This window comes from Palaemon carinicauda, chromosome 14 (assembly GCF_036898095.1).
Source record: "Palaemon carinicauda isolate YSFRI2023 chromosome 14, ASM3689809v2, whole genome shotgun sequence".
Taxonomy (NCBI): domain Eukaryota; kingdom Metazoa; phylum Arthropoda; class Malacostraca; order Decapoda; family Palaemonidae; genus Palaemon; species Palaemon carinicauda.
The window spans coordinates 128,780,751-128,802,392 of record NC_090738.1 but is presented as its reverse complement, the minus strand read 5'-3'; the positions used below and the strand labels follow the sequence as shown (position 1 = coordinate 128,802,392).

The window sequence follows — 21,642 nt, the reverse complement described above, 5'->3', positions numbered from 1 at the left end:
AGCTGTCAGCTCTGCTGCCCGACAGAAAAACCTAAGGACAAAATACGCCAGCGATCGCTATACAGGTAGGGGGTGTTCATCAACAGCGCCATCTGTCGAGCAGGTACTTAAGTACTCCCAGTAAACACAGAACCAATTTTCTCCTCGGTCCACTGGGTCTCTATTGGGGAGGAAGGGAGGGTCCTTTAATATATGATCACCGGGTAAGTATATTCAAAAATTTATTTTACTAATGAAAATAACATTTTTCAATATTAAACTTAGCCGGTGATCATATAGCTGATTCACACCCAGGGGGGTGGGTAGAGACCAGCATTATATGTTTACATTAAGAGCTAAGTATTTTGTATTTCATTTTAGCAGTTATTCAAAATAACAAACATAAAATCAATAAGTACCTGGTAAGGAAGTCGACTTGAACAATTACTCTGCCTTTTTAAGTACGTCTTCCTTACTGAGCCTCGCGATCCTCATAGGATGCTGAGCGACTCCTAGGAGCTGAAGTATGAAGGGTTGCAACCCATACTAAAGGACCTCATCAAAACCTCTAATCTAGGCGCTTCTCAAGAAAAGAATTTGACCACCCGCCAAATCAACCAGGATGCGAAAGGCTTCTTAGCCTTCCGGACAACCCAAAAAACAACAATAGGTAGTAGGTTGGCCAGGGCACCAGCCGCCCATTGAGATACTACCGCTAGAGAGTTATGGGGTCTTTTGACTGGCCAGACAGTACTACGTTGGATCCTTCTCTCTGGTTACGGTTCATTTTCCCTTTGCCTACATACACACTGAATAGTCTGGCATATTCTTTACATATTCTCCTCTATCCTCATACACCTGACAACACAGATTACCAAATAATTCTTCATCACCCAAGGGGTTACTGCACTGTAATTGTTCAGTGCCACTTTCCTCTTGGTAAGGGTAGAAGAGACTCTTTAGCTATGGTAAGCAGCTCTTCTAGGAGAAGGACACTCCAAAATCAAACCACTGTTCTCTAGTCTTGGGTAGTGCCATAGCCTCTGTACCATGGCCTTTCACCGTCTAGGGTTAGAGTTCTCTTGCTTGAGGGTACACTCGAGCACACTCTCCTATCTTATTTCTCTTCCTCTTGTTTTGTTAAAGTTTTCTAGTTTATATAGGAGATATTTATTGTTGTTACTCTTCTTAGAATATTTTATTTTCATTTTTTCCTTTCCGCACTGAGCTATTTTCCCTGTTGGAGCCCCTGGGCTTATAGCATACTGCTTTTCCAACTAGGGTTGTAGTTTAGTAAGTAATAATAATAATAATAATAATAAAAAACATTTCAAGAGAAAGATTAAAAAGGTTATGGGATAGGGGAATGTAGTGGTTGAGCCCTCACCCACTACTGCACTCGCTGCTACGAATGGTCCCAGGGTGTAGCAGTTCTCGTAAAGAGACTGGACATCTTTAAGGTAAAAATGATGCGAACACTGACTTGCTTCTCCAATAGGTTGCATCCATTACACTCTGCAGAGATCTGTTTTGTTTGAAGGCTACTGAAGTTGCGACAGCTCTAACTTCATGTGTCCTTACCTTCAGCAAAGCATGGTCCTCCTCATTCAGATGGGAATGAGCTTCTCGAATCAAAAGTCTGATGTAATAAGAAACTGCATTCTTCGACATAGGTAAAGAAGGTTTCTTAATAGCGCACCATAAAGCTTCTGACTGTCCTCGTAATGGTTTAGTACGTCTCAAATAGTACTTAAGAGCTCTTACAGGGCATAGGACTCTTTCTTGTTCATTTCCAACCAAATTAGAAAGGCTTGGAATATCGAACGATTTGGGCCAAGGACGAGAAGGAAGTTCGTTTTTGGCTAAAAAACCAAGCTGTAAGGAACATGTAGCCGTTTCAGATGAAAATCCAATGTTCCTGCTGAAGGCGTGTATCTCACTGACTCTTTTAGCTGTTGCTAAGCAGACGAGGAAAAGGGTCTTCAAAGTGAGATCTTTAAAAGAGGCTGATTGAAGTGGTTCGAACCTTTCTGACATAAGGAATCTTAGTACCACGTCTAAGTTCCAACCTGGTGTGGCCAACCGACGCTCCTTCGAGGTCTCAAAAGACTTAAGGAGGTCCTGTAGATCTTTGTTGTTGGAAAGATCTAAGCCTCTGTGGCGGAAGACTGTTGCCAACATGCTTCTGTAACCCTTGATTGTAGGAGCTGAAAGAGATCTTTCCTTCCTTAGGTATAAAAGGAAGTCAGCTATCTGAGTTACAGAGGTACTGGTTGAGGATACTGATACCGACTTGCACCAGCTTCGGAAGACTTCCCACTTCGACTGGTAGACTTTAAGAGTGGATGTCCTCCTTGCTCTAGCAATCGCTCTGGCTGCCTCCTTCGAAAAGCCTCTAGCTCTCGAGAGTCTTTCGATAGTCTGAAGGCAGTCAGACGAAGAGCGTGGAGGCTTGGGTGTACCTTCTTTACGTGCGGCTGACGCAGAAGGTCCACTCTTAGAGGAAGTGTTCTGGGAACGTCTACTAGCCATTGCAGTACCTCGGTGAACCATTCTCTCGCGGGCCAGAGGGGAGCAACCAACGTCAACCTTGTCCCTTCGTGAGAGGCGAACTTCTGCAGTACTCTGTTGACAATCTTGAACGGGGGGAATGCATAAAGGTCTAGATGGGACCAATCCAGAAGAAAGGCATCTATATGAATTGCTGCTGGGTCCGGGATCGGCGAGCAATAACTTGGGAGCCTCTTGGTCATCGAGGTTGCAAATAGATCTATGGTAGGTTGGCCCCACAAGGCCCATAGTCTCTTGCATACATTCATGTGAAGGGTCCATTCTGTTGGGATGATTTGACCCTTCCGGCTGAGGCGGTCTGCCATGACATTCATGTTGCCTTGAATGAACCTCGTTACTAGAGACAGGTTTAGATCTCTTGACCAGGTGAGGAGGTCCCTTGCGATCTCGTATAACGTCATCGAATGAGTCCCTCCTTGCTTGGAGATGTACGCCAAGGCTGTGGTGTTGTCGGAGGTCACCTCCACCACCTTGCCTAGAAGGAGGGACTTGAAGCTTCTCAAGGCCAGATGAACTGCCAGTAGCTCCTTGCAGTTGATGTGCAACGTTCTTTGATCCGCATTCCACGTGCCCGAGCATTCCCGACCGTCCAATGTCGCACCCCAGCCCGTGTCCGATGCGTCCGAGAAGAGAATGTGGTTGGGGGTCTGAACAGCCAGTGGCAGACCCTCCCTGAGGAGAATGTTGTCCTTCCACCAAGTCAGTGAAGACTTCATCTTCTCGGAAATAGGAATCGAGACCGCTTCTAGCGTCTTGTCCTTTCTCCAGTAAACAGCTAGGTGAAATTGAAGGGGTCGGAGGTGGAGTCTCCCTAACGCGATGAACTGGTCCAGTGATGAAAGCGTCCCTATCAGACTCATCCACTGTCTGACTGAACATCGGTCCTTCTTCAGCATGTTCTGGATGCATTCTTGGGCTTGGCTGATTCTGGGGGCCGACGGAAAGGCCCGAAAAGCTTGACTCTGAATCTCCATTCCTAGGTACACTATAGTTTGGGATGGGACGAGTTGGGACTTTTCCATATTGACCAGGAGACCCAATTCCTTGGTCAGATCCAGAGTCCACTTTAGATTCTCCAGACAGCGACGACTTGACGAAGCTCTTAGAAGCCAGTCGTCCAAATAGAGGGAGGCTCTGATGTCTGCTAAATGCAGGAATTTGGCAATATTCCTCATCAGTTTCGTAAAAAACAAGAGGTGCCGTGCTTAGGCCAAAGCACAGGGCTTGAAACTGGTATACAACCTTCCCGAAAACGAACCTTAGAAAAGGTTGGGAATCTGGGTGGATGGGGACGTGAAAGTAAGCGTCCTTTAGGTCTAACGAGACCATCCAGTCTTCCTTCCTGACCGATGCTAGAACCGACTTTGTCGTCTCCATGGCGAACGTCTGCTTTGTGACAAAGACATTCAGAGCACTGACGTCTAGCACCGGCCTCCACCCTCCTGTCTTCTTCACGACTAAGAAGAGACGGTTGTAGAAGCCCGGGGATTGATGGTCCCGGACTTTAACTACCGCTCCCTTTTGTAGTAAGAGAGACACCTCTTGCTGCAAAGCTAGTCTCTTGTCCTCCTCTCTGTACCTGGGAGAGAGGTCGATGGGAGTTGTTGCTAGAGGGGGCTTGCGCAAGAATGGAATCTTGTACCCCTCTCTGAGTAACTTCACAGATTGTGCGTCTGCGCCCCTGTTCTCCCAGGCCTGCCAGTAGTTCTTGAGCCTGGCTCCCACTGCTGTCTGAAGAAGGTGGCAGTCAGACTCTGCCTCTAAAGGACTTGGAACCCTTCTTCTTGCTCCCACGTTGACCTTCGGCACGAGCACCTCCTCTGCTGGAGGCTCTGCCACGAAAGGGCGGAATGAACCTTGACGCTGGAGTGTCCATCCTGGGTCTAGGCACGGAGGGCAAAGGGGTGGCTTTGCGTGCGGATGACGCAACCAGGTCATGAGTGTCTTTCTGGATCAAGGAGGCGGCAATCTCCTTGATCAACTCCTCAGGGAAGAGGCACTTCGAGAGAGGAGCAAACATAAGTTCCGACTTTTGACATGGGGTGACTCCAGCTGACAAGAAGGAGCAAAGGTGATCCCGCTTCTTGAGGACCCCGGACACGAAAGAAGCCGCAAGCTCACTAGAACCATCCCGTATGGCTTTGTCCATGCAGGACATAATGAGCATGGAAGTTTCCTTGTCAGAAGGGGAGGTCTTCCTGCTCAACGCTCCCAAACACCAGTCCAAAAAGTTAAAGACTTCGAATGCTCGAAATACTCCTTTCATTAGATGGTCCATATCCGAAGGAGTCCAACAAATCTTGGAGCGTCTCATGGCTAGCCTGCGGGGAGAGTCTACCAGACTTGAGAAGTCGCCCTGGGCAGAGGCAGGAACTCCCAAGCCGAGAACTTCTCCCGTGGCATACCAGACGCTAGATCTGGAAGCAAGCTTGGCCGGGGGAAACATGAAGGCTGTCTTCCCAAGTTGCTTTTTGGACTGCAACCAATCTCCCAGTACTCTTAAAGCTCTCTTGGACGAGCGAGCGAGTACGAGCTTCGTAAAGGCAGGTGCGGATGACTGCATGCCTAAAGCGAACTCAGAGGGAGGCGAGCGTGGTGCTGCAGACACAAACTGATCAGGATATAAATCCTTGAACAGCGCAAGCACTTTCCTAAAGTCTAAGGAGGGAGGCGTGGTCTTGGGTTCGTCGATGTCCGTGTGTTGGTCGTCAAGATGTGCAGCGTCGTCATCATCAGAGAGTCCATCGTCTGAATGTTGAGGAGGAATCGGCAAAGGAGTAGGTAAAAGCTGGTCGGCTGAGTCCGGCAGCACGGGTGCATGCGTGGCTGCACTGGACCCAACGTCATGAAACTGTTGGTCAGTCTGTGAACTGGCAACAACCATAGCTGTGTGGGGACGCAAGGCGTCTACTCCTGACTGCGGTCGAGTAGCGGAAACCACAGTGGGTTGCAGAGGTTGACTCACAGCGTCAAAACACGGCAACTTAACTCCACCCTCCTGTTGTTGTGGTAACACGCGAACGTCAACGGAGGGTTCCGTGCGTCGGTGAACGTCAACATGAGTCTGGCAGGGTCGACTGCGCATGGGTGGTGGAACTCTCACAGCTGGAGTGCGGGAGCAGGCAGCCTCAGCGTCTACTGGGCGCACAACCGTGGTTGGTTGTAGGCTAACGGGTGCAGCGTCAACCTTCTCCGCACGATACTCCTGCATGAAAGAAGCTAACTGAGTCTGCATAGACTGTAGCAAAGACCACTTAGGGTCTACAGCAGCAGGTGCGGCAACAGACGGTGTTACTGCCTGTTGCGGTACCACTTTGCCTCTCTTAGGAGGTGTGCAGTCGTCGGAAGACTGCAGCGAGTCCGAACTGACCCAGTGGCTACACCTGGGCCGTTGGACTTGCGCGGAAGAGACCTTGCGTTTAAGAGGCCGTGAGACCTTGGTCCATCGTTTCTGGCGTGAAACCTCTTCCGCAGACGAGGAATGAACGGGCTCACTCGTCTTCTTGTGGGTGGGGCGATCTAGGAAAGATACGTCCGAAACCACGGAGGGAAACGTCTGTCCGCAGATTAAAGCCTGTCGAACCCTTTGGTCGTACGACATTGCTTCTCCCCTGGGCTTGGGAGCTTGCAAGAGGTCCCGGACTGGGATGACGACAGGCACGAACAGACGCACCCTCATGCGTAACACTAACACTTTTCACTGCACTAACACTCACTTCACTTCCCACTGCACTTTTACCCTTCAACTCCCTGACGTCAGCCATGAGTTGGTTGCGGTCACTCGCCAATGACTCGACTCTCTCACCCAGAGCCTGGATGGCACGCATCATATCTGCCATCGAAGGTTGATGAGTGCAAGAAGGGGGGTCGGGAGTAACCACTACAGGGGAAGGAATAGGTTGTGGGGCATGGGGAGAGGAAAAATCAACTGAGCGAGACGAACTCCTCCTGACTCTATCTCTCTCTAGCCTACGTGAATATTTCAGGAATTCTTGAAAATCGAATTCCGAAAGCCTAACGCATTCCTCACATCGATCTTCCAATTGACAGGTTTTACCCCGACAATTGGAACAAATGGTGTGCGGATCGATAGAGGCCTTCGGAAGACGCCTTGAACAGTCCCTAGCACTACACTTCCTGTATTTGGGGACTTGAGAAGGGTCAGACATCTTGAATTAGTCAAAAGGGGGGATTCAAAATCTATCCAAGTCGTCAACAAATAATCCAAAATTCAATAAAAGAATGCAAGGAAGTATTGAAGATAACCTCTGCACAGCGAAAGCTAATAACCAGAAATGAATACTTCACCAAATAACGTGAAAATCAATCCAGAAAGCAACAGCGTATTTAGTAGGTCTTGCCAGTGGCACGACAGAGAGAAAATTGGTTCTGTGTTTACTGGGAGTACTTGAGTACCTGCTCGACAGATGGCGCTGTTGATGAACACCCCCTACCTGTATAGTGATCGCTGGCGTATTTTGTCCTTAGGTTTTTCTGTCGGGCAGCAGAGCTGACAGCTATATGATCACCGGCTAAGTTTAATATTGAAAAATGAATGTATGAAAAGAAGTGTAGTAATACTTAATGTTTCAGTTGAAGCATATTGTTGGTAGCAGTTCACCCAATAGCGGTATAGCATTATACATGCTTGAAAATGTTAAGTAAAAATGTACGATGACAGTTTGAATGAATATAGCAAACAATATAAGTGAAGCAGAGACACGAGGAATAGAAATAGGAAATATTACATTCATTAGAAGACTAGTAACATTAGCAAAACATAAAGTAAATACAGTAGAACTAATGAAGTCAAGGAAAATATTATTGATGTATGTAAACATCACTTTGGACCAGGCAGTGGGTTAGAACTGAAACTTTCATAGTGCTGAAATTAGTCTTATTGTATGTAATCGATCACCTCATTGAGGGGTAGTGACGTCACTGCTCCTCTCAAGTTGCATTGTACGAATTACTAAAAGGTCTTAGCAGCATTCCCTCATCTCCAAACTGCACTAGCTTTCAACCTTTTGATTTACCTCCGTTCCCACTTCCCCAGTTTTCTTCTATATTACTTTCCTAACAACTAAGGAGGAGTCTATATTACTTTTCTGACTAGGGGACTTCCTCCCCATTGCACCTCAATGTGGTTCACCAAGAGTATCCAAAAGATGACGATTCCCCTTCTGCGGTGGCCGAGTCACACGGAAGGCTATCTGCCAATGGGATGACCGATGTCTAAAGGGGAAAGGTTATACATCCTTTAGAACCTGCCGTACTGCAGTATCACACAAGCAGCAAAATGCCCTGTAAGGAAAGCCGCCTGTATATATCTAAAAACATTAAGAATGTTTTCCATATATATAGAAGTAGAAAAAGACAACGATTAATGGCAGTCCAAAATATGCAAGGAGGAAAAGTGGCAACAACCGCTCAACCTTCGAGCCAAAAGTAAAGTGAAGCAAAGTCACAGGTGTGTGAGTGAAGGGGGTAGCTAGCTAACCCCCTGCCCCCTGCGGATGGGTAGGTAACCCTCGCTAGATTTTAATTGCTTGTCCTTTCAACTTTTTGGAAAGTAATACCCATAATGAATAGCGTAGGTTTGTATTCCAGTTACAGAACAATTGCTAATTGGGAACTGTAAATGGTTTATTAAGGCAAGTTTGTAGATAAATGAAAGGTGATCTTAGATAACTTGTTAATATTTATAGATATATTATGTAAGTAGATTAATTATTTTTTGCTATTTTTGTGTGTATGTTGATGTAAATTTATATGAATGTCAAGTGCTGTTATGTATTACCATATTGATAATTTGAAATTCTTATTACAGCTGACTCTCAGGAAAAATGCACCGTCTGCAAGATGAAGTGCCAGTTCATGCAATTGTCATCCAAGGTAGGTTTTCTGGTTTGCATTTCTGTAAATGTGTGAATTTTCATAATCATTGTGGAGTTTTTGGCAACAGTTGGACAGTTACAGTTAAAATTCATATCTGCAAGTCATGGAAAGATATTCCGTAACTAACAAGGCCAGTAATCGTAATATGCTTCTTATATGTTACATACATACATATACCAAGGCACTTCCCCCAATTTTGGGGGGTAGCCGACATCAACAATGAAACAATACAAGAAAGGGGACCTCTACTCTCTACATTCCTCCAGCCTGACAAGGGACTCAACCGAGTTCAGCTGGTACTGCTAGGATGCCACAGCCCACTTGTATGTTAACTAACAGAAAAAATGGTCAGATGCTGGTTTTAGGAAAAAGCACTGTATTAGCTGATTCAATTTGACTTTGGTTTTAACAAAAGTACTTTGGAACAAAATTCTGTCATTCCAAAATGCAAATTGCCATAGAGAGGTATATATACAACATGGAGGTTTGGCATTGTAAAATATCTTCAGAAATTAGGTGTCAAGGCAACTTACGTTCCAAGAGTTATAAAGCTTTGCTTTCAGAAAGATACTAATAAAATTTACCTTGCTATTCAACCTTCTTGTCTTGTAACGTATCGTGTAACTGTTGGGATTTTCTCACTTGCCCCTCTCTGCTGAAGGGCCTCCCTGGCTGTGCCCCATGGCTCAAACCCTTTGGATCCAACCCCAACCCAAGGTGAGGTTGAAATTACAAAGATTTTTTTCATGTGCATCCACCGCAAATAGTCAAGTTCCTTTGCCTCTAGTCCTTGTACTCCACCATTACTTCTGTTGCTGATGCGTCTTCCCTGCCCCAACAGTGTCTTGAATTATGAGTCGAGGATATAGGTCGCATTAGGAGAGAAAAGATATATTACGACTGGTCTCTACAACCAACTAATTACAATGTCGACCATTGTGCCAAACTATCATGTTAAGCCTGTTTCCTTAAATTCATTTTGACAGAGTACCATTACTATAATATCAAGTGCCTATAAATCTGGCAGTATCATATACCATGCTCTGGGTAGAGAATCAGCAGCTACTTTATTCAAGCGACTCTAACTTGAGTTTCTCGTTGACCACCCTTTGAAGCAAAAACTTTTGACCCATAAGTAAAAAATGGCCCCATAGTTTGGTTTGCAAACCTCAGTACCTAATACAGTAGGTGCTAGGCATTCTTGGCAGTGTTTATGATGCGGATACTCATAATTTAGAGGTACATACATACATACATATACCAAGGCAATTCCCCCAATTTTGGGGGGTAGCCGACATCAACAAAGAAACAAAAACAAAAAGGGGACCTCTACTCTCTACGTTCCTCCCAGCCTAACAAGGGACTCAACCGAGTTCAGCTGGTACTGCTAGGGTGTCACAGCCCACCCTCCCACATTATCCACCACAGATGAAGCTTCATAATGCTGAATCCCCTACTGCTGCTACCTCCGCGGTCATCTAAGGCATCGGAGGCAGCAGCAGGGCCTACCGGAACTGCGTCACAATCGCTCGCCATTCATTCCTATTTCTAGCATGGCCCATTGCCTTATTTTCGGAAGTACTGTGTATTACTATTTAAGTACAGTATGCTCATTTTTCTATTTACCAATTTATCTATGAATGGTTATTCTTTTAGCTCTATTTCTCTTTTCACATACCAATATTCATTTCTCTTGGAGCTGGCTTGAATTACACCAATAAAAACTGATGATTCAAGTCCTCATTTTAACTTTCAGATGAAACCTGATGCCGAGTTGTTCTTTTTAGAACCAGGGGAATTACTCAAGAGGCAATTCAACCAAATAAACCGACTGCTCGATTTTCAGAAAGAGCACCGTACACGACTTGTCTCCTTTCATAGAAGAGTTGTAAGTATTGTAGAACTAGAGAGTGGTGAAATAACCATTGTTTATATGACCTTTTGCAGTATTAAGCCTTCCTCTATGGCCAGTTCACCAGTGTATGAGAGATACAGTAAGGCTCGTCTCTGTGTTGGTTCCGCTTATGCATCACTTGTACCGTAACGCTTCTTGGTTTGTATAGGTCTAAACACTTGTCTCTTATAAGCAGGCAGAAAAACTATTGAGATTAGATTTCTATGCTATTTAGTTTTCTATGAGTTGTACGTATACATGTTGATAGTTGGTACCTGTTGTTCCTACACTAAATACAAACGCTTATTCTTTACTATAGGAGATATTCTAGCGCGAGCTGGAATATCTCCTATAGTAAAGAATTCGGGTTTGTATGTTAGAAAAAATACAAACTCTCCCATAAGTTTGTCATTTTTTTAAAAACATTTTTGGGTTTCTTAGTTAGACAGCTAAGCAATAATTTTAACTACTTATTTCATCGTAATATTTTGCAAATCAAGTTATTTTAAAATTTTTTTTTTGCTTTGCTGGCACAGCAATAAACACTTTTAAGTATTCTTAGTTAGACAGCTAAGCAATAATTTTAACTACTTATTTCATCGTAATATTGTGCAGATTAAGTTATTTTTCAATTTTTTTTGCTAGCACAGCAATAAACACTTTTAAGCATGATTATTTTAACTCCAGCTAATTAGGATAACTAGATTGTTCTTGAAGCATGGTAAAAGAACTGAAATCTAGTCGGATAATGCATCTAATTTTATTCATATTTAGTTCCCAAATTTTATCCTTAGTTAATTTTGTAAATACAATGGTCATAGACCATACATCTAATGTATTTCTTTATAGTTTATTCTGGAACACTTGGTTATTCTCAAGTAAACAAACCTAGTGGTCTTTTGTTCTGGAACACTGGATCAATACCGTAACTCATGCAGCATTAGTAAATGTGCATTGTTTACGTAGTACAGAATTTAATAAAAGAATAATTAGTTACAGAAATACAAAGATTTGCAAAAGCAGCATGCAGCAGTTACAGTCCGCATGCAAGAAATAGAGAAGAAATATTCATCTTCTTCAAACAGAATACAAGAACTTGAAGCGTAAGCAGTTGTCTTACTATTTTATAGATGTGTAATTTAGTGTATGTTATCTTATCTATAGTGACAGCGTTGTTGTATCATGTATCTTAATTTTTGTATTTGTTATGAATTTTTGTTGTTTGGTTTTGTATAGTATGTGTTGTATCTGTTGTTGTGAATGTTTTGATGTGTATATTATTATACATGCATAAAAATTCATGACCTTTTTTTCTAGTTTTGTCTGTTTTAGTAATGTTTAAATTTACATAGTTTAATCTTTTGAAGTTTAATATGTTTAAAACTTATTAATTAAAAGTTATGAGTTATTTCATTTAGTATAAGTAATATATTAATTACTTTTATTTCATGTAAGTCCTGTTGATAGTTTAAGGAACCAACTAAGTCCTGTTGATAGAGTAAGGACCCAACAAAGTCCTGTTGATAGAGTAAGGACCCAACACATGAAGGGAACGAAGTAGATGCAAGTAGAATTCAAGCTACCTTAATTGGTTTGCTTACAGGTTGATATATGGCTTGGGTGAATGGTTATGTATCATGATGTTATCTCAATTTCCATGGCCTCTGAGGAAAGTGGTTTTTTTTTTTTTTCATACTATTCAGCCACTTATTCTTAATTTATATATCTACAAGAGATATACCTATATCAATAAAACGGGAAAGTTAAAAGGAATATGATGACACATTTTAATTGAAATCTTGTGGCAGTCAGAAAAGTAGATTTAATTATTAATGGGTCATCTTCACCTCATTGATTATTGCTTGATTAACTTTACATAACGTACTTTAAGAATATACCTGACGTAAGGACAATATCCTTCTCTGTACAAACAGTACATAAAGGTTTTAAGGTTTAAAGATCACTTATGAATGGCAGAGGCAAGGGACAGTGACATTGCCCTAGGAAGCAGGACAATGCCCTAGAGACTGACCATATTTTATATGATCAGTGCCCAAACCCCCTCTCCACCCAAGCTAGGACCAGGGAGGGCCTGGCAAATGTCTGCTGATGACTCAACAGATAGACCTATAGGCTCCCCCAACCTTAGCTCACAAGGATGGTAAGGTTGCAGACACTAATGGCACTAATGAGACTGAGCGGGACTCGAACCCTCGGCTGGCAAACACCAGGCAGAGATGTTAACAACAGCCCAAGGTTTCTTTTGCAATTGAATAGGGATTACATTATCCTTAAGAAACACACGGCATCCTTCAAGTTTCTTGGAGGGTTGAGTGCCTGACACTCGCCTCGTAGTATAGAAATGAAAGTGTTCATACAAAACAGAAACCATGACATTATAGATACCCTTTATATCTTTATTTTTGTTAGGCTTGGCAAGGTGGAGCATAACAAGATGTGCAGCCAGCTCTTCATAAGGTTTGATATTAGTGTTAGGGAATTACATCATTAATTGTTTCTTTCATCTCACTATTATGGTTGCTGTCTAAACAATCCTAGTTGGAAAAGCATGATGCTATAAGCCCAGGGGCCCCAACAGAAAAATAGCCCAGTGAGGAAAGAGAACAAGGAAAATAAAATATTTTGAGAACAGTAACAATATTAATGTAAATATTTCATATATAAACTATAAAAGCTTAAAAAAACAAGAGGAAGAGCAATTAGATAGAATAGTGTGCCCGAGTGTACTCTCAAGCAAGAGAACTCTATCCCAAGACAGTGGAAGACCATGGTAGAGAGGTTATGGCACTACCTAAGACTAGAGAACAATGGTTTGATTTTGGAGTGCCCTCCTAGAAGAGTTGCTTACCATAGCTAAAGAGTCTTTTACTCTTACCAAGAGGAAAGAAGCCACTGAACAATTACAGTGCAGTAGTTAACCCCTTGGATGAAGAAGAATTATTAGGTGATCTTAGTGTCAACCCCTTGGATGAAGAAGAATTGTTTGGTGATCTTAGTGTTGTCAGGTATATGAGGAAAAGGGAAAATATGTAAAGTGTAGGATAGACTACTCGGTTTATGTGTAGGCAATGGGAAAGTTAACCGTAACCAGAGAGAAGGATCAAATGTAGTACTGTCTGGCCAATCAAAGGACTCTATAACTCCCCATTGGTAGCATCTTAATGGGGGCTGGTGCCCTGGCCAACCTACTACCTAGGATGACTAGTCGTTATCAGTTTCAGGGATTTGATACTCTTCATATAGTCTTTCCTTCGCTTGATATGTGAAGTAGTTATAGGACTGTATTTGTTAGTTTGTCTTTTATTGTGGTATGTACATTAACTAGAGTGTGTTATTTTGTTTTATCCATGTTTTGATTTCATTTAATGTTATGAAGGTTGCCAATGAACAGCGGATCAAGGGGCAGGACTGTATCCAAGAGACCCGTCATACAGTAAAACCTAGTAATAACAGACACGGTTATAACGGATTTCGGAGTAATGGTGACTAAATACAGATAACCGTAGTAGTTTTCCGTTGGCAAAGGTCATTGTAATATCTATTTATGTTATATTTATGTACATAAAGGTTATATAACCATTTTACCTTATATGTAATTGGAATATCTTAATAGTAAATACCCTAGCCAAGGAATAATTTATTTCAATGAAATCAATAATTTTCTGTGTGCCCATCTGAGAAAATTTAAACAATTTAAGGATATGCACATATAAATAACAAATAATATCCTTAATATATGTAAAGATGTTATTACAAATGTTTTACTTACAGTATCCTTAGAAATTCAAAATAAACCATATAAATTAAATTCTATACAGTATCATGTTATTCCTACATATGACGCCCAAAAGGAAAACCATTGTTTTGCTTACTTTCATTACCAAACATAACTAACAAATGCATATATACATTGGATTATAACTAATGACACTAATAGCTTTTAGTAAACTGTATGAAAATGGGTAGTCTATAATATATTGGTATTTGTCCAATATTTATTATCAGATGTTTTGAATGAGTTTGGAAATTACATATGCGACCCAGCTGAGAAAATGTAAACGTCTTTGGCTGATTTTTTCATCGGCTGATTCAATTTTCTGCAATCGAGGATATGTGTGATGAATAAAAAAATTTTCTTAATATAATTTCCAAACTCATTCAAACCATCTTATGATAAAATAACATTTTTAATACAGTTTAATAAAAGCTTTTATTATCATTAGTTATCTTTTAGGTTTGTACAGTAAATAGGTTTATTTGTTCGGTTGTTCCTTGTGATTCGCAATGAAAAATAAACAAAATTGGTTCCCTTTTGGGAAGAACATGATATAGAATCTGCTCTACTTTTATTTTTTATTTCGAGGGATACAGTAAATAAAACAAAATTTGTAATAACATTTTTACATGACCAAATCCTAGCTTATACACGGATGGTTTTTAATTTAACAGGTGTCTTATACTATAGATTTGCGGTAAATTAATTAAAATTTGCCTGAATTTTTTACCTTGTCTAATCTAAAGGTTGTCTTATACTGTACGGTTATATGTACGTACTGTATATATGAATGTACTGTACACTATAAGATAACCTTTAGATTCAACCAAATTTTAATTAATTCACCTCATCCATACATATACCAAGGCACTTCCCCCAATTTTGGGGGGTAGCCGACATCAACAAGAAACAAACAAAAAAGGGGACCTCTACTCTCTACGTTCCTCCAGCCTAACCAGGGACTCAGCCGAGTTCAGCTGGTACTACTAGGGTGCCACAGCCCAACCTCCCACATTTTCCACCACAGATGAAGCTTAATACTGCTGAGTCCCATATCTGTATTATAAGACGATTGTTGATGGCCCCCTGTTGAATGTAGCAGGACACTCTTTTGGAAAGAGTTATTGTCCCTGCAATGTAACGGCTTGGACATTAATGGACTTGGCACTGATAGGAATAAACGCCGTTGAACCTCTGCTACTTCAGTTTGCTCTCGTATTCATGTTTCTATTTTCCTGTCTCTTGGTGTTATTCCCATCATTATTCTTCCTATGGCTCTCTGAGTTTTGAGTAGCTGTTCCCAGTTTTAGTACATTTATTTATTCATTTTAAAATATAGTACAGTATTCTTGTGTATATTTTTTTATTTTATTTTTTTTAGTTTGATACTAATAGGGAATGTAGTCGTAGTATTAGTTCCCAGATTAATCACTAGTGTTTTCTAGCGCTGTATTCAGTTTGTTTTGATTCGGGCCATGCTTAAAATGATCTTTGTTTTTGTAAGTTTAATTTAATTTACATTCCTTCATTATATTATAGTATTCAAGAGTGAAAAATGAAAGTGTTTTAATCTTGGCTACTTATTTTGATTTTAACCCAGATGTTTTATATATATATTAGGTCTGTAGCCTATACAATTTTGTTTGAATTTGTTTGATCTTATGCTTCGAGAAACATATTTTCGTCACAACGCATTCATCGATGACGGACAGCCCTTCCCTCCTATTAGTCTGTTATTGCAAGGTTCAACTGTAATTACTAGAATATGGTTAGATAAACTTATAGATAACAAATTTCAAAATCTAGTATCGTTCTGGTACAGTATTAAGTTCTGGGAAATAAGTTTCCTTATGCTTTACGAGGATTCTTCCCTTTGAGGCAAGCATGAGGTGATGTGCTTAAAGTTACCTGTTTGTATTATAATTTTTCTGTGGATTACCACCATTATATAAATTTTTTGTCCATCTTAAGTTTATAAGATTAATGATACTGTAATACGGGGTAATATAATCACTCGTTATAAGTGAAATTACTAATTTGATATGAATATTGGAATACATTACTTTTTTGTGTAGTGTTGGTTAAAATGCCCATTTTGGAGTGGTACTAATGACTCCGGTTACCTTCTAGGGAGATCCATAAACTGCGCAACATAATCAATAACCAAGTTACTTTGGGTGGCGGCGATGCTTATGCTGGACGTAATCCTCAGAAAAGTCCTCGGGTGAGTTTATGTACTTGTTTTGTAGCTGTCTTCTTTTCTATAGAAAAAAGTCATACATTAAATATTTTGGTCAGAGTGTGGGAGAGAGAAGATACGGAATGAAGTAATTAGAGGTACCACAGGAGTTAGAAAGCTATCAGATAAGATTAAAGAAAGTAGACTGAGTTTGTATGGTCATGTCATGAGAAGAGATGAACAGTATATTGGGAGGAAAGGATGGAAATGGAGGTACAGGGAACGAGAAGGAGAGGGAGACCAAAGCGAAGGTAGATGGACTGTACCAAGGATGACCTTCGATCAAAGGAATTAACTGGTGATGAAGTGTGGGACAGAGGTAGATGGAGGACGCCGGCCAGAAACATTGACCCCACATAAAGGTGGGAAAAGATGCAGACAAAGAAGAAAAAGAAGTGTGGGAGGCGCCAGTTAGATGATAACTGAGAGGCTAGGTGAGTGCAACTAACTTTATTTCAACAGAAAATGAGCTTATATATAAGAGCCTTCAATGGAAGAAGGTTGCAAAAATTCAAACACCTCAATTCATGAAAAGACAGCCTTGAAACGGTTCTGTTAACCGTGAGGTGTAGAGCGAGACACAATAAAAAAGAAAATACCGTTACAATGTACGTGTGTGTGAAACTTAAGGTACAGGAACGTAATCTTGACTTCTAACCTCATAAAAGGAAGAGCTGATATAAAAATGTTTGTGATGATTGTAATAATATACAGTAAGTGGTGGTTACAGAATATTTATTCTGTGGAGGAGTGTTTTTTACATTTGACTCGGTTATTAAGATTATATATATACCTAATAGAATAAATCAAAATGTTTTCTGTAAGGAAAGCACTTCAAATCTGGTACAGTTTTATGGTAGAAATTATTTTTTTGGGGAATGTTGTCAAAGAATTTTCATAAGTGAAAAAGACAGTGGAATTTTGTAGTTTTCATTTATATTGTAAAACTTAATTTTGCATACAAATTTTTTTCTTGTAAAATACATAACCATATCACTGAAATAGGTTGAGCAAGTATCATTTTCTACAAAAAACAAAATTCTAAAGATATTTTTTTTCTTTTGTCGCAGACTCAAGGTCCATCACCGAAAGATGGTACGAGAATCAGTCCTGGAAGACTAACACTTGTTAAAACAGGACAGGGAGGCAGGAGTTCCCAAAGCCCCTCAAATCTGTCGGTCTCCCAGACTACTGGAATTAATGGCACACCGGGTCAACCCATAATATCTGGTAACCTAATTCATACCACACAAGGAACTTACTTCTCCCCTACGCAAGTACAGACTCATAGCGGCTACGTCTCTCAACAGCATACTCCTGGAATGCCAGGTTTGATTGGTGTTAAGGTTTTTTTTTTAAAGAGGTGATGTTTCATTAGATTCAGTAATTTATATGGGGCTCATAAATGTGTTTATAGTATTATTATTATTATTATTGTTATTATTATTATTGTTATTATTTTTTAAACATACTTACCCGCTGGTTATATAAGAATGGGTAAAGTCCCTGACGCCTCGGCAGAACTATTCAAAACTCGCGGCTATCGCAGATATGCCAGGTGTACACTAGCGCCCTGGTGGACTACAGGTAGAACTAATCCAACCAATTCAGATTTTCTCTGCCGGCCATACTGGCCAGAACGTTGAAAATTCACTTGCTATTTACATTCAATTGGACGGTTTATTTGGTGATATACTCTGTCTTTTTGTTTTTGGCTTTCGCTTTAGTAATTTTCTTTTCATTTTTTCTTGAAATCTTTATTATTTTGGGGCTATTTAGTTGTTTTGACCTTTGTTATTGTTTAATTCTCTCTCGTCACTTTTCAATATGGCCGACCCCTCCCCTGTATATAGGAAGTGTAGTAAGGGTTGTCACACTCGCCTTCCTATGGGTTCTGTTGATCCGCATACAATTTCTGTTAAATGTAGGGGAAAATCGTGTTCTTTTGGGGATCGGTGTGAAGAATGTTCTTCGTTAACTGAAAGTCAGTGGGTAGCTTATGAGCGTTATACAGTACTCAGAAATTAGAGAGAGATAGGATTAGACGTAGTTCTTCCCGTTCTGTGGATTTACGTGTGTCTGATATCATTAATCCTATTCCTTCCCCCATAGTGGTAGATCAAGAGCCGAATGAACCAACGATGAGGGAGATGTTGTCCGCGATTCAAGCTCTCAGTGTGAGAGTTGAATCTTTAGCGGCAGATAAAAAGCAAATTATGTCAAAAATTAATTTACTTAAAGGTGGTCGTACTAGTGATCAATCAAGTGTTAAAAGTTCGACAAATGTGTTCAGTGTTGTGGAGGGCGTACCTGCGCGATCCTGTCGTTCGCCTAGCCTAAGACCTCTGTCAAGCTCCTGGACCCAGGGGAGAAGTTATGTCGAACGGCGAAAGGGAACGAGAGGCTTTATCAATCGCGCAGACGTTCCCTTGAGTGATCCTGCTGCCGTAGCTCAGGTCGCTCACCCTCACCATAGAAAAGGTGAGGTTAGTTCTTTGTCCCCTTCTTCAGATGAAGGGTCACGTGACGAGAGGTGGCGTCAAACCTCTAGACCGATTAAAGAGGAAAGTTCAGTCAGTGGAACAGCGGCACGTTCCCTCCGCAACAGCCAGGTTGTAGTCATTGGGATACACCTGAGTGTTTTCGGTCCCTTGACGAGTGTTCGCCTGCGAAGTGCTCAAATGTGGGTTCCGATAGAGATGAAGTGATTCATTCAGATGCGGAGTTAATACCTGGGTCGTGCGTGACGATTCATGCTCCACCTCTCCCTTCGGATTGGGGCTCTTCTCCTGAAAGTGGTGAACGGTTGGATAGCGATGAAGAGGACAAATTCGCTGTAGAAAAGGCTGCGTGATTATCGCCTCAAGGTGATCCAAAGTGGTCTATGTTGTTGGACATGAAACAGCAGCTCTCGTCGATGATGCAGTCTTATCGACTGGCTGTTGGCAGTGCGGCTGGGCGTCAGTCTTCCATGGTAGACCCGTTGTCGCACAGGCGGCCTGTTGTCTTTGAGGCTGACGTGATATCGCATAGGCAGTCTCCCAGTTTCACTCTTCAGCGGCAGGTTGAAGTAGATTTGTCTCGGCAGAGCCGTTTCACCACATCTAGCAAAAGCGCATACAGCCGATCATCAGTCCAAGCGTGACGACGCTTGCCAAATGGCGGAGCGGCAAGATGGGAGCAGGCGCGAGGCGGAGCGTCAGCGGCAGCAACAAGTAGAACCTAAGCGGCAACGTGATGAAGCTCAGCAGTTAATCGATGAAGCCGCGGAGCGTCAGGCAGGCGCCAAGCGTCAGCGTGACGTCTCACGCCAATCGAGTCATGGGATGACGGAGCGTCAGCTCGAGCATCACGTTAGCACGGCGCGCCAGGACGCGGCGAAGTGTCAACGCCAGCTAGATTCTCCCCATAGTAAAACCAATCGTGACAGCAAACGCAAGGCGAGTGGCTGTCAATTGGATGTGAATATGGAACAACGCAAGCGCGCCTATGTCGCCACTGACGCGCCTGCATAGGAAAGTTAATGTTATGATCAAAACACAGCTCCAATCACTGATTTGTTGGAGGAAGATCCGGATGAGGTTCTATCTCAGGAGGAACAATTGGATGATATCTCGGAGGGAGAAGAGGAGAAACCACCTCAACATTCGGTGGACCTCAGGAAATTAATGCTAGTCTTCACGGAATTATTTCCAGACAATTTTACGCCTGTTGCTCCGCGATCTCCTCCTTCTGAATTTACCTTCGGTAAAGCAGCAAAGACATCCTTTTATACAAAAATGATTCTTTCCCGCTCTTCTAAGAGAGCTTTGAAATTAATGGGTGGATTCAAAGAAAGCTCTGGGCAAGACATGCTTCGCGTTTCCACCTGCCAAGTTAGCTTCTAAGTCGAGCATTTGGTATGAGACATGGTAAGTCTTGGGTTTGGGAGTTCTGGCGTCTGTACAGGGAGACTTCTTAAACCTGGTGGACTCTTCCCGTCGCCTGGCAATGAGGAGGACTAAAGTGTGGTGGTCAGTGTCGGAGTTTGACCATCTCTTGAAAGGATTGTTCAGGGCTTTTGAGGTGTTTAATTTGCTTGACTGGTCACTGGGAGCCTTAAGCAGAAAAGTAACCGAAATGAAGAACACAGATACGAGTAATCTTGTCTTGCTTATGTCTTGTATGGAAAAGGCAATTAGAGATGGCTCTAACAAGCTGGCTGCTCTGTTTACTGCGGGAATTGTGAAGAAGAGAGCAACTTTGTGTTCCTTCCTCTCTGCAGGGGGGTCACTCCATGTCAGAGATCGGAGTTGCTTTTTGCGCTCCATGTCTCTGGCTCTTTTTCCGCAGGACTTAGTGAAGGAAGTGGCCGCAAATTTGACTCAGAAGGCTACTCATGATTTGGTTGCCAAAATGGCCTGTAAGGTTTTGCCTACGTCCTTCTCTTCTCGTAGAACAAAGGAGGGGACTTCATATTCACATTCTGCTCAGCCCTTTCGGGACAAGCCTGCAGGGAAAAGTAATTTCAAATCGGAGGCAAAGAATCCAAGAAAAGAGGAGCCAGGCCCAGTCGAGGCAGGGTCTGTCTGCTCTCCTCTTCAAGCAGCAATGGAAGCCAGGCTAAACTACTTCTGGCAGGCCTGGGAGAAGAAGGGAGTGGACCTTTGGTCCGTACGTTTTCTAAAGGAAGGATGCAAGATTCCGTTCTTATCAAAACCTCCTTTAGCCGCAGATCCTGTGGATCTTTCGCCCAAGTACAAGAGAGAACCGAAGAGGCAAGCCATGCAGCTTCAGGGTGTCGCTTTTGCTGGAAAAGAGAGCGATAAAGAGGGTGCAGGACTTGGAGTCTCCTTGGTTTTACAACCGCTTGTTCCTAGTCCCCAAAAGTTCAGGGGAATGGAGACCGGTTCTGGATGTAAGCGCCCTCAACTGCTACATCCAGAACTCGAAATTCACCATGGAGACTCAGAAGACCGTTCTGGCAGCTGTGAGGAAAGGCGACTGGATGGTATCATTGGACCTCCAGGACGCTTATTTCCATGTTCCGATACACCCAAGCTGCAGGCGTTAACTGAGGTTCGTATACGGGAAGGAAGTTTTCCAGTTTCGAGCCCTATGTTTCGGCCTCTGCACAGCTCCTCTGATTTTTACGAAACTAGTGATGAATGTGGTGAGCATGCTGCACTCGAGAGGCATCAGAGCCTCCTTATACTTAGACGATTGGCTTATAAGAGTTCCCTCAGCCAGTCGCTGTTTGAAGGACCTTCAGTTGACTTTAGATTT

The 21,642-nt window shown here is 42.2% G+C and overlaps 1 protein-coding gene across 3 annotated transcripts in view; it reads left to right on the top strand.

The window, feature by feature from the left end:
* Positions 1–21,642, top strand: part of LOC137653766 (RING finger protein 212B-like) — a 45,451-nt gene that overhangs the window by 14,868 nt on the left and 8,941 nt on the right. For all 3 annotated transcript variants that reach the window (XM_068387393.1, XM_068387394.1, XM_068387392.1), the window contains exons 3-7: positions 8,381–8,445; positions 10,205–10,336; positions 11,336–11,445; positions 16,269–16,362; positions 17,448–17,706. In XM_068387393.1, the coding sequence (XP_068243494.1) occupies positions 8,381–8,445; positions 10,205–10,336; positions 11,336–11,445; positions 16,269–16,362; positions 17,448–17,706 (660 nt within the window). The remainder of the gene's footprint in view (positions 1–8,380; positions 8,446–10,204; positions 10,337–11,335; positions 11,446–16,268; positions 16,363–17,447; positions 17,707–21,642) is intronic.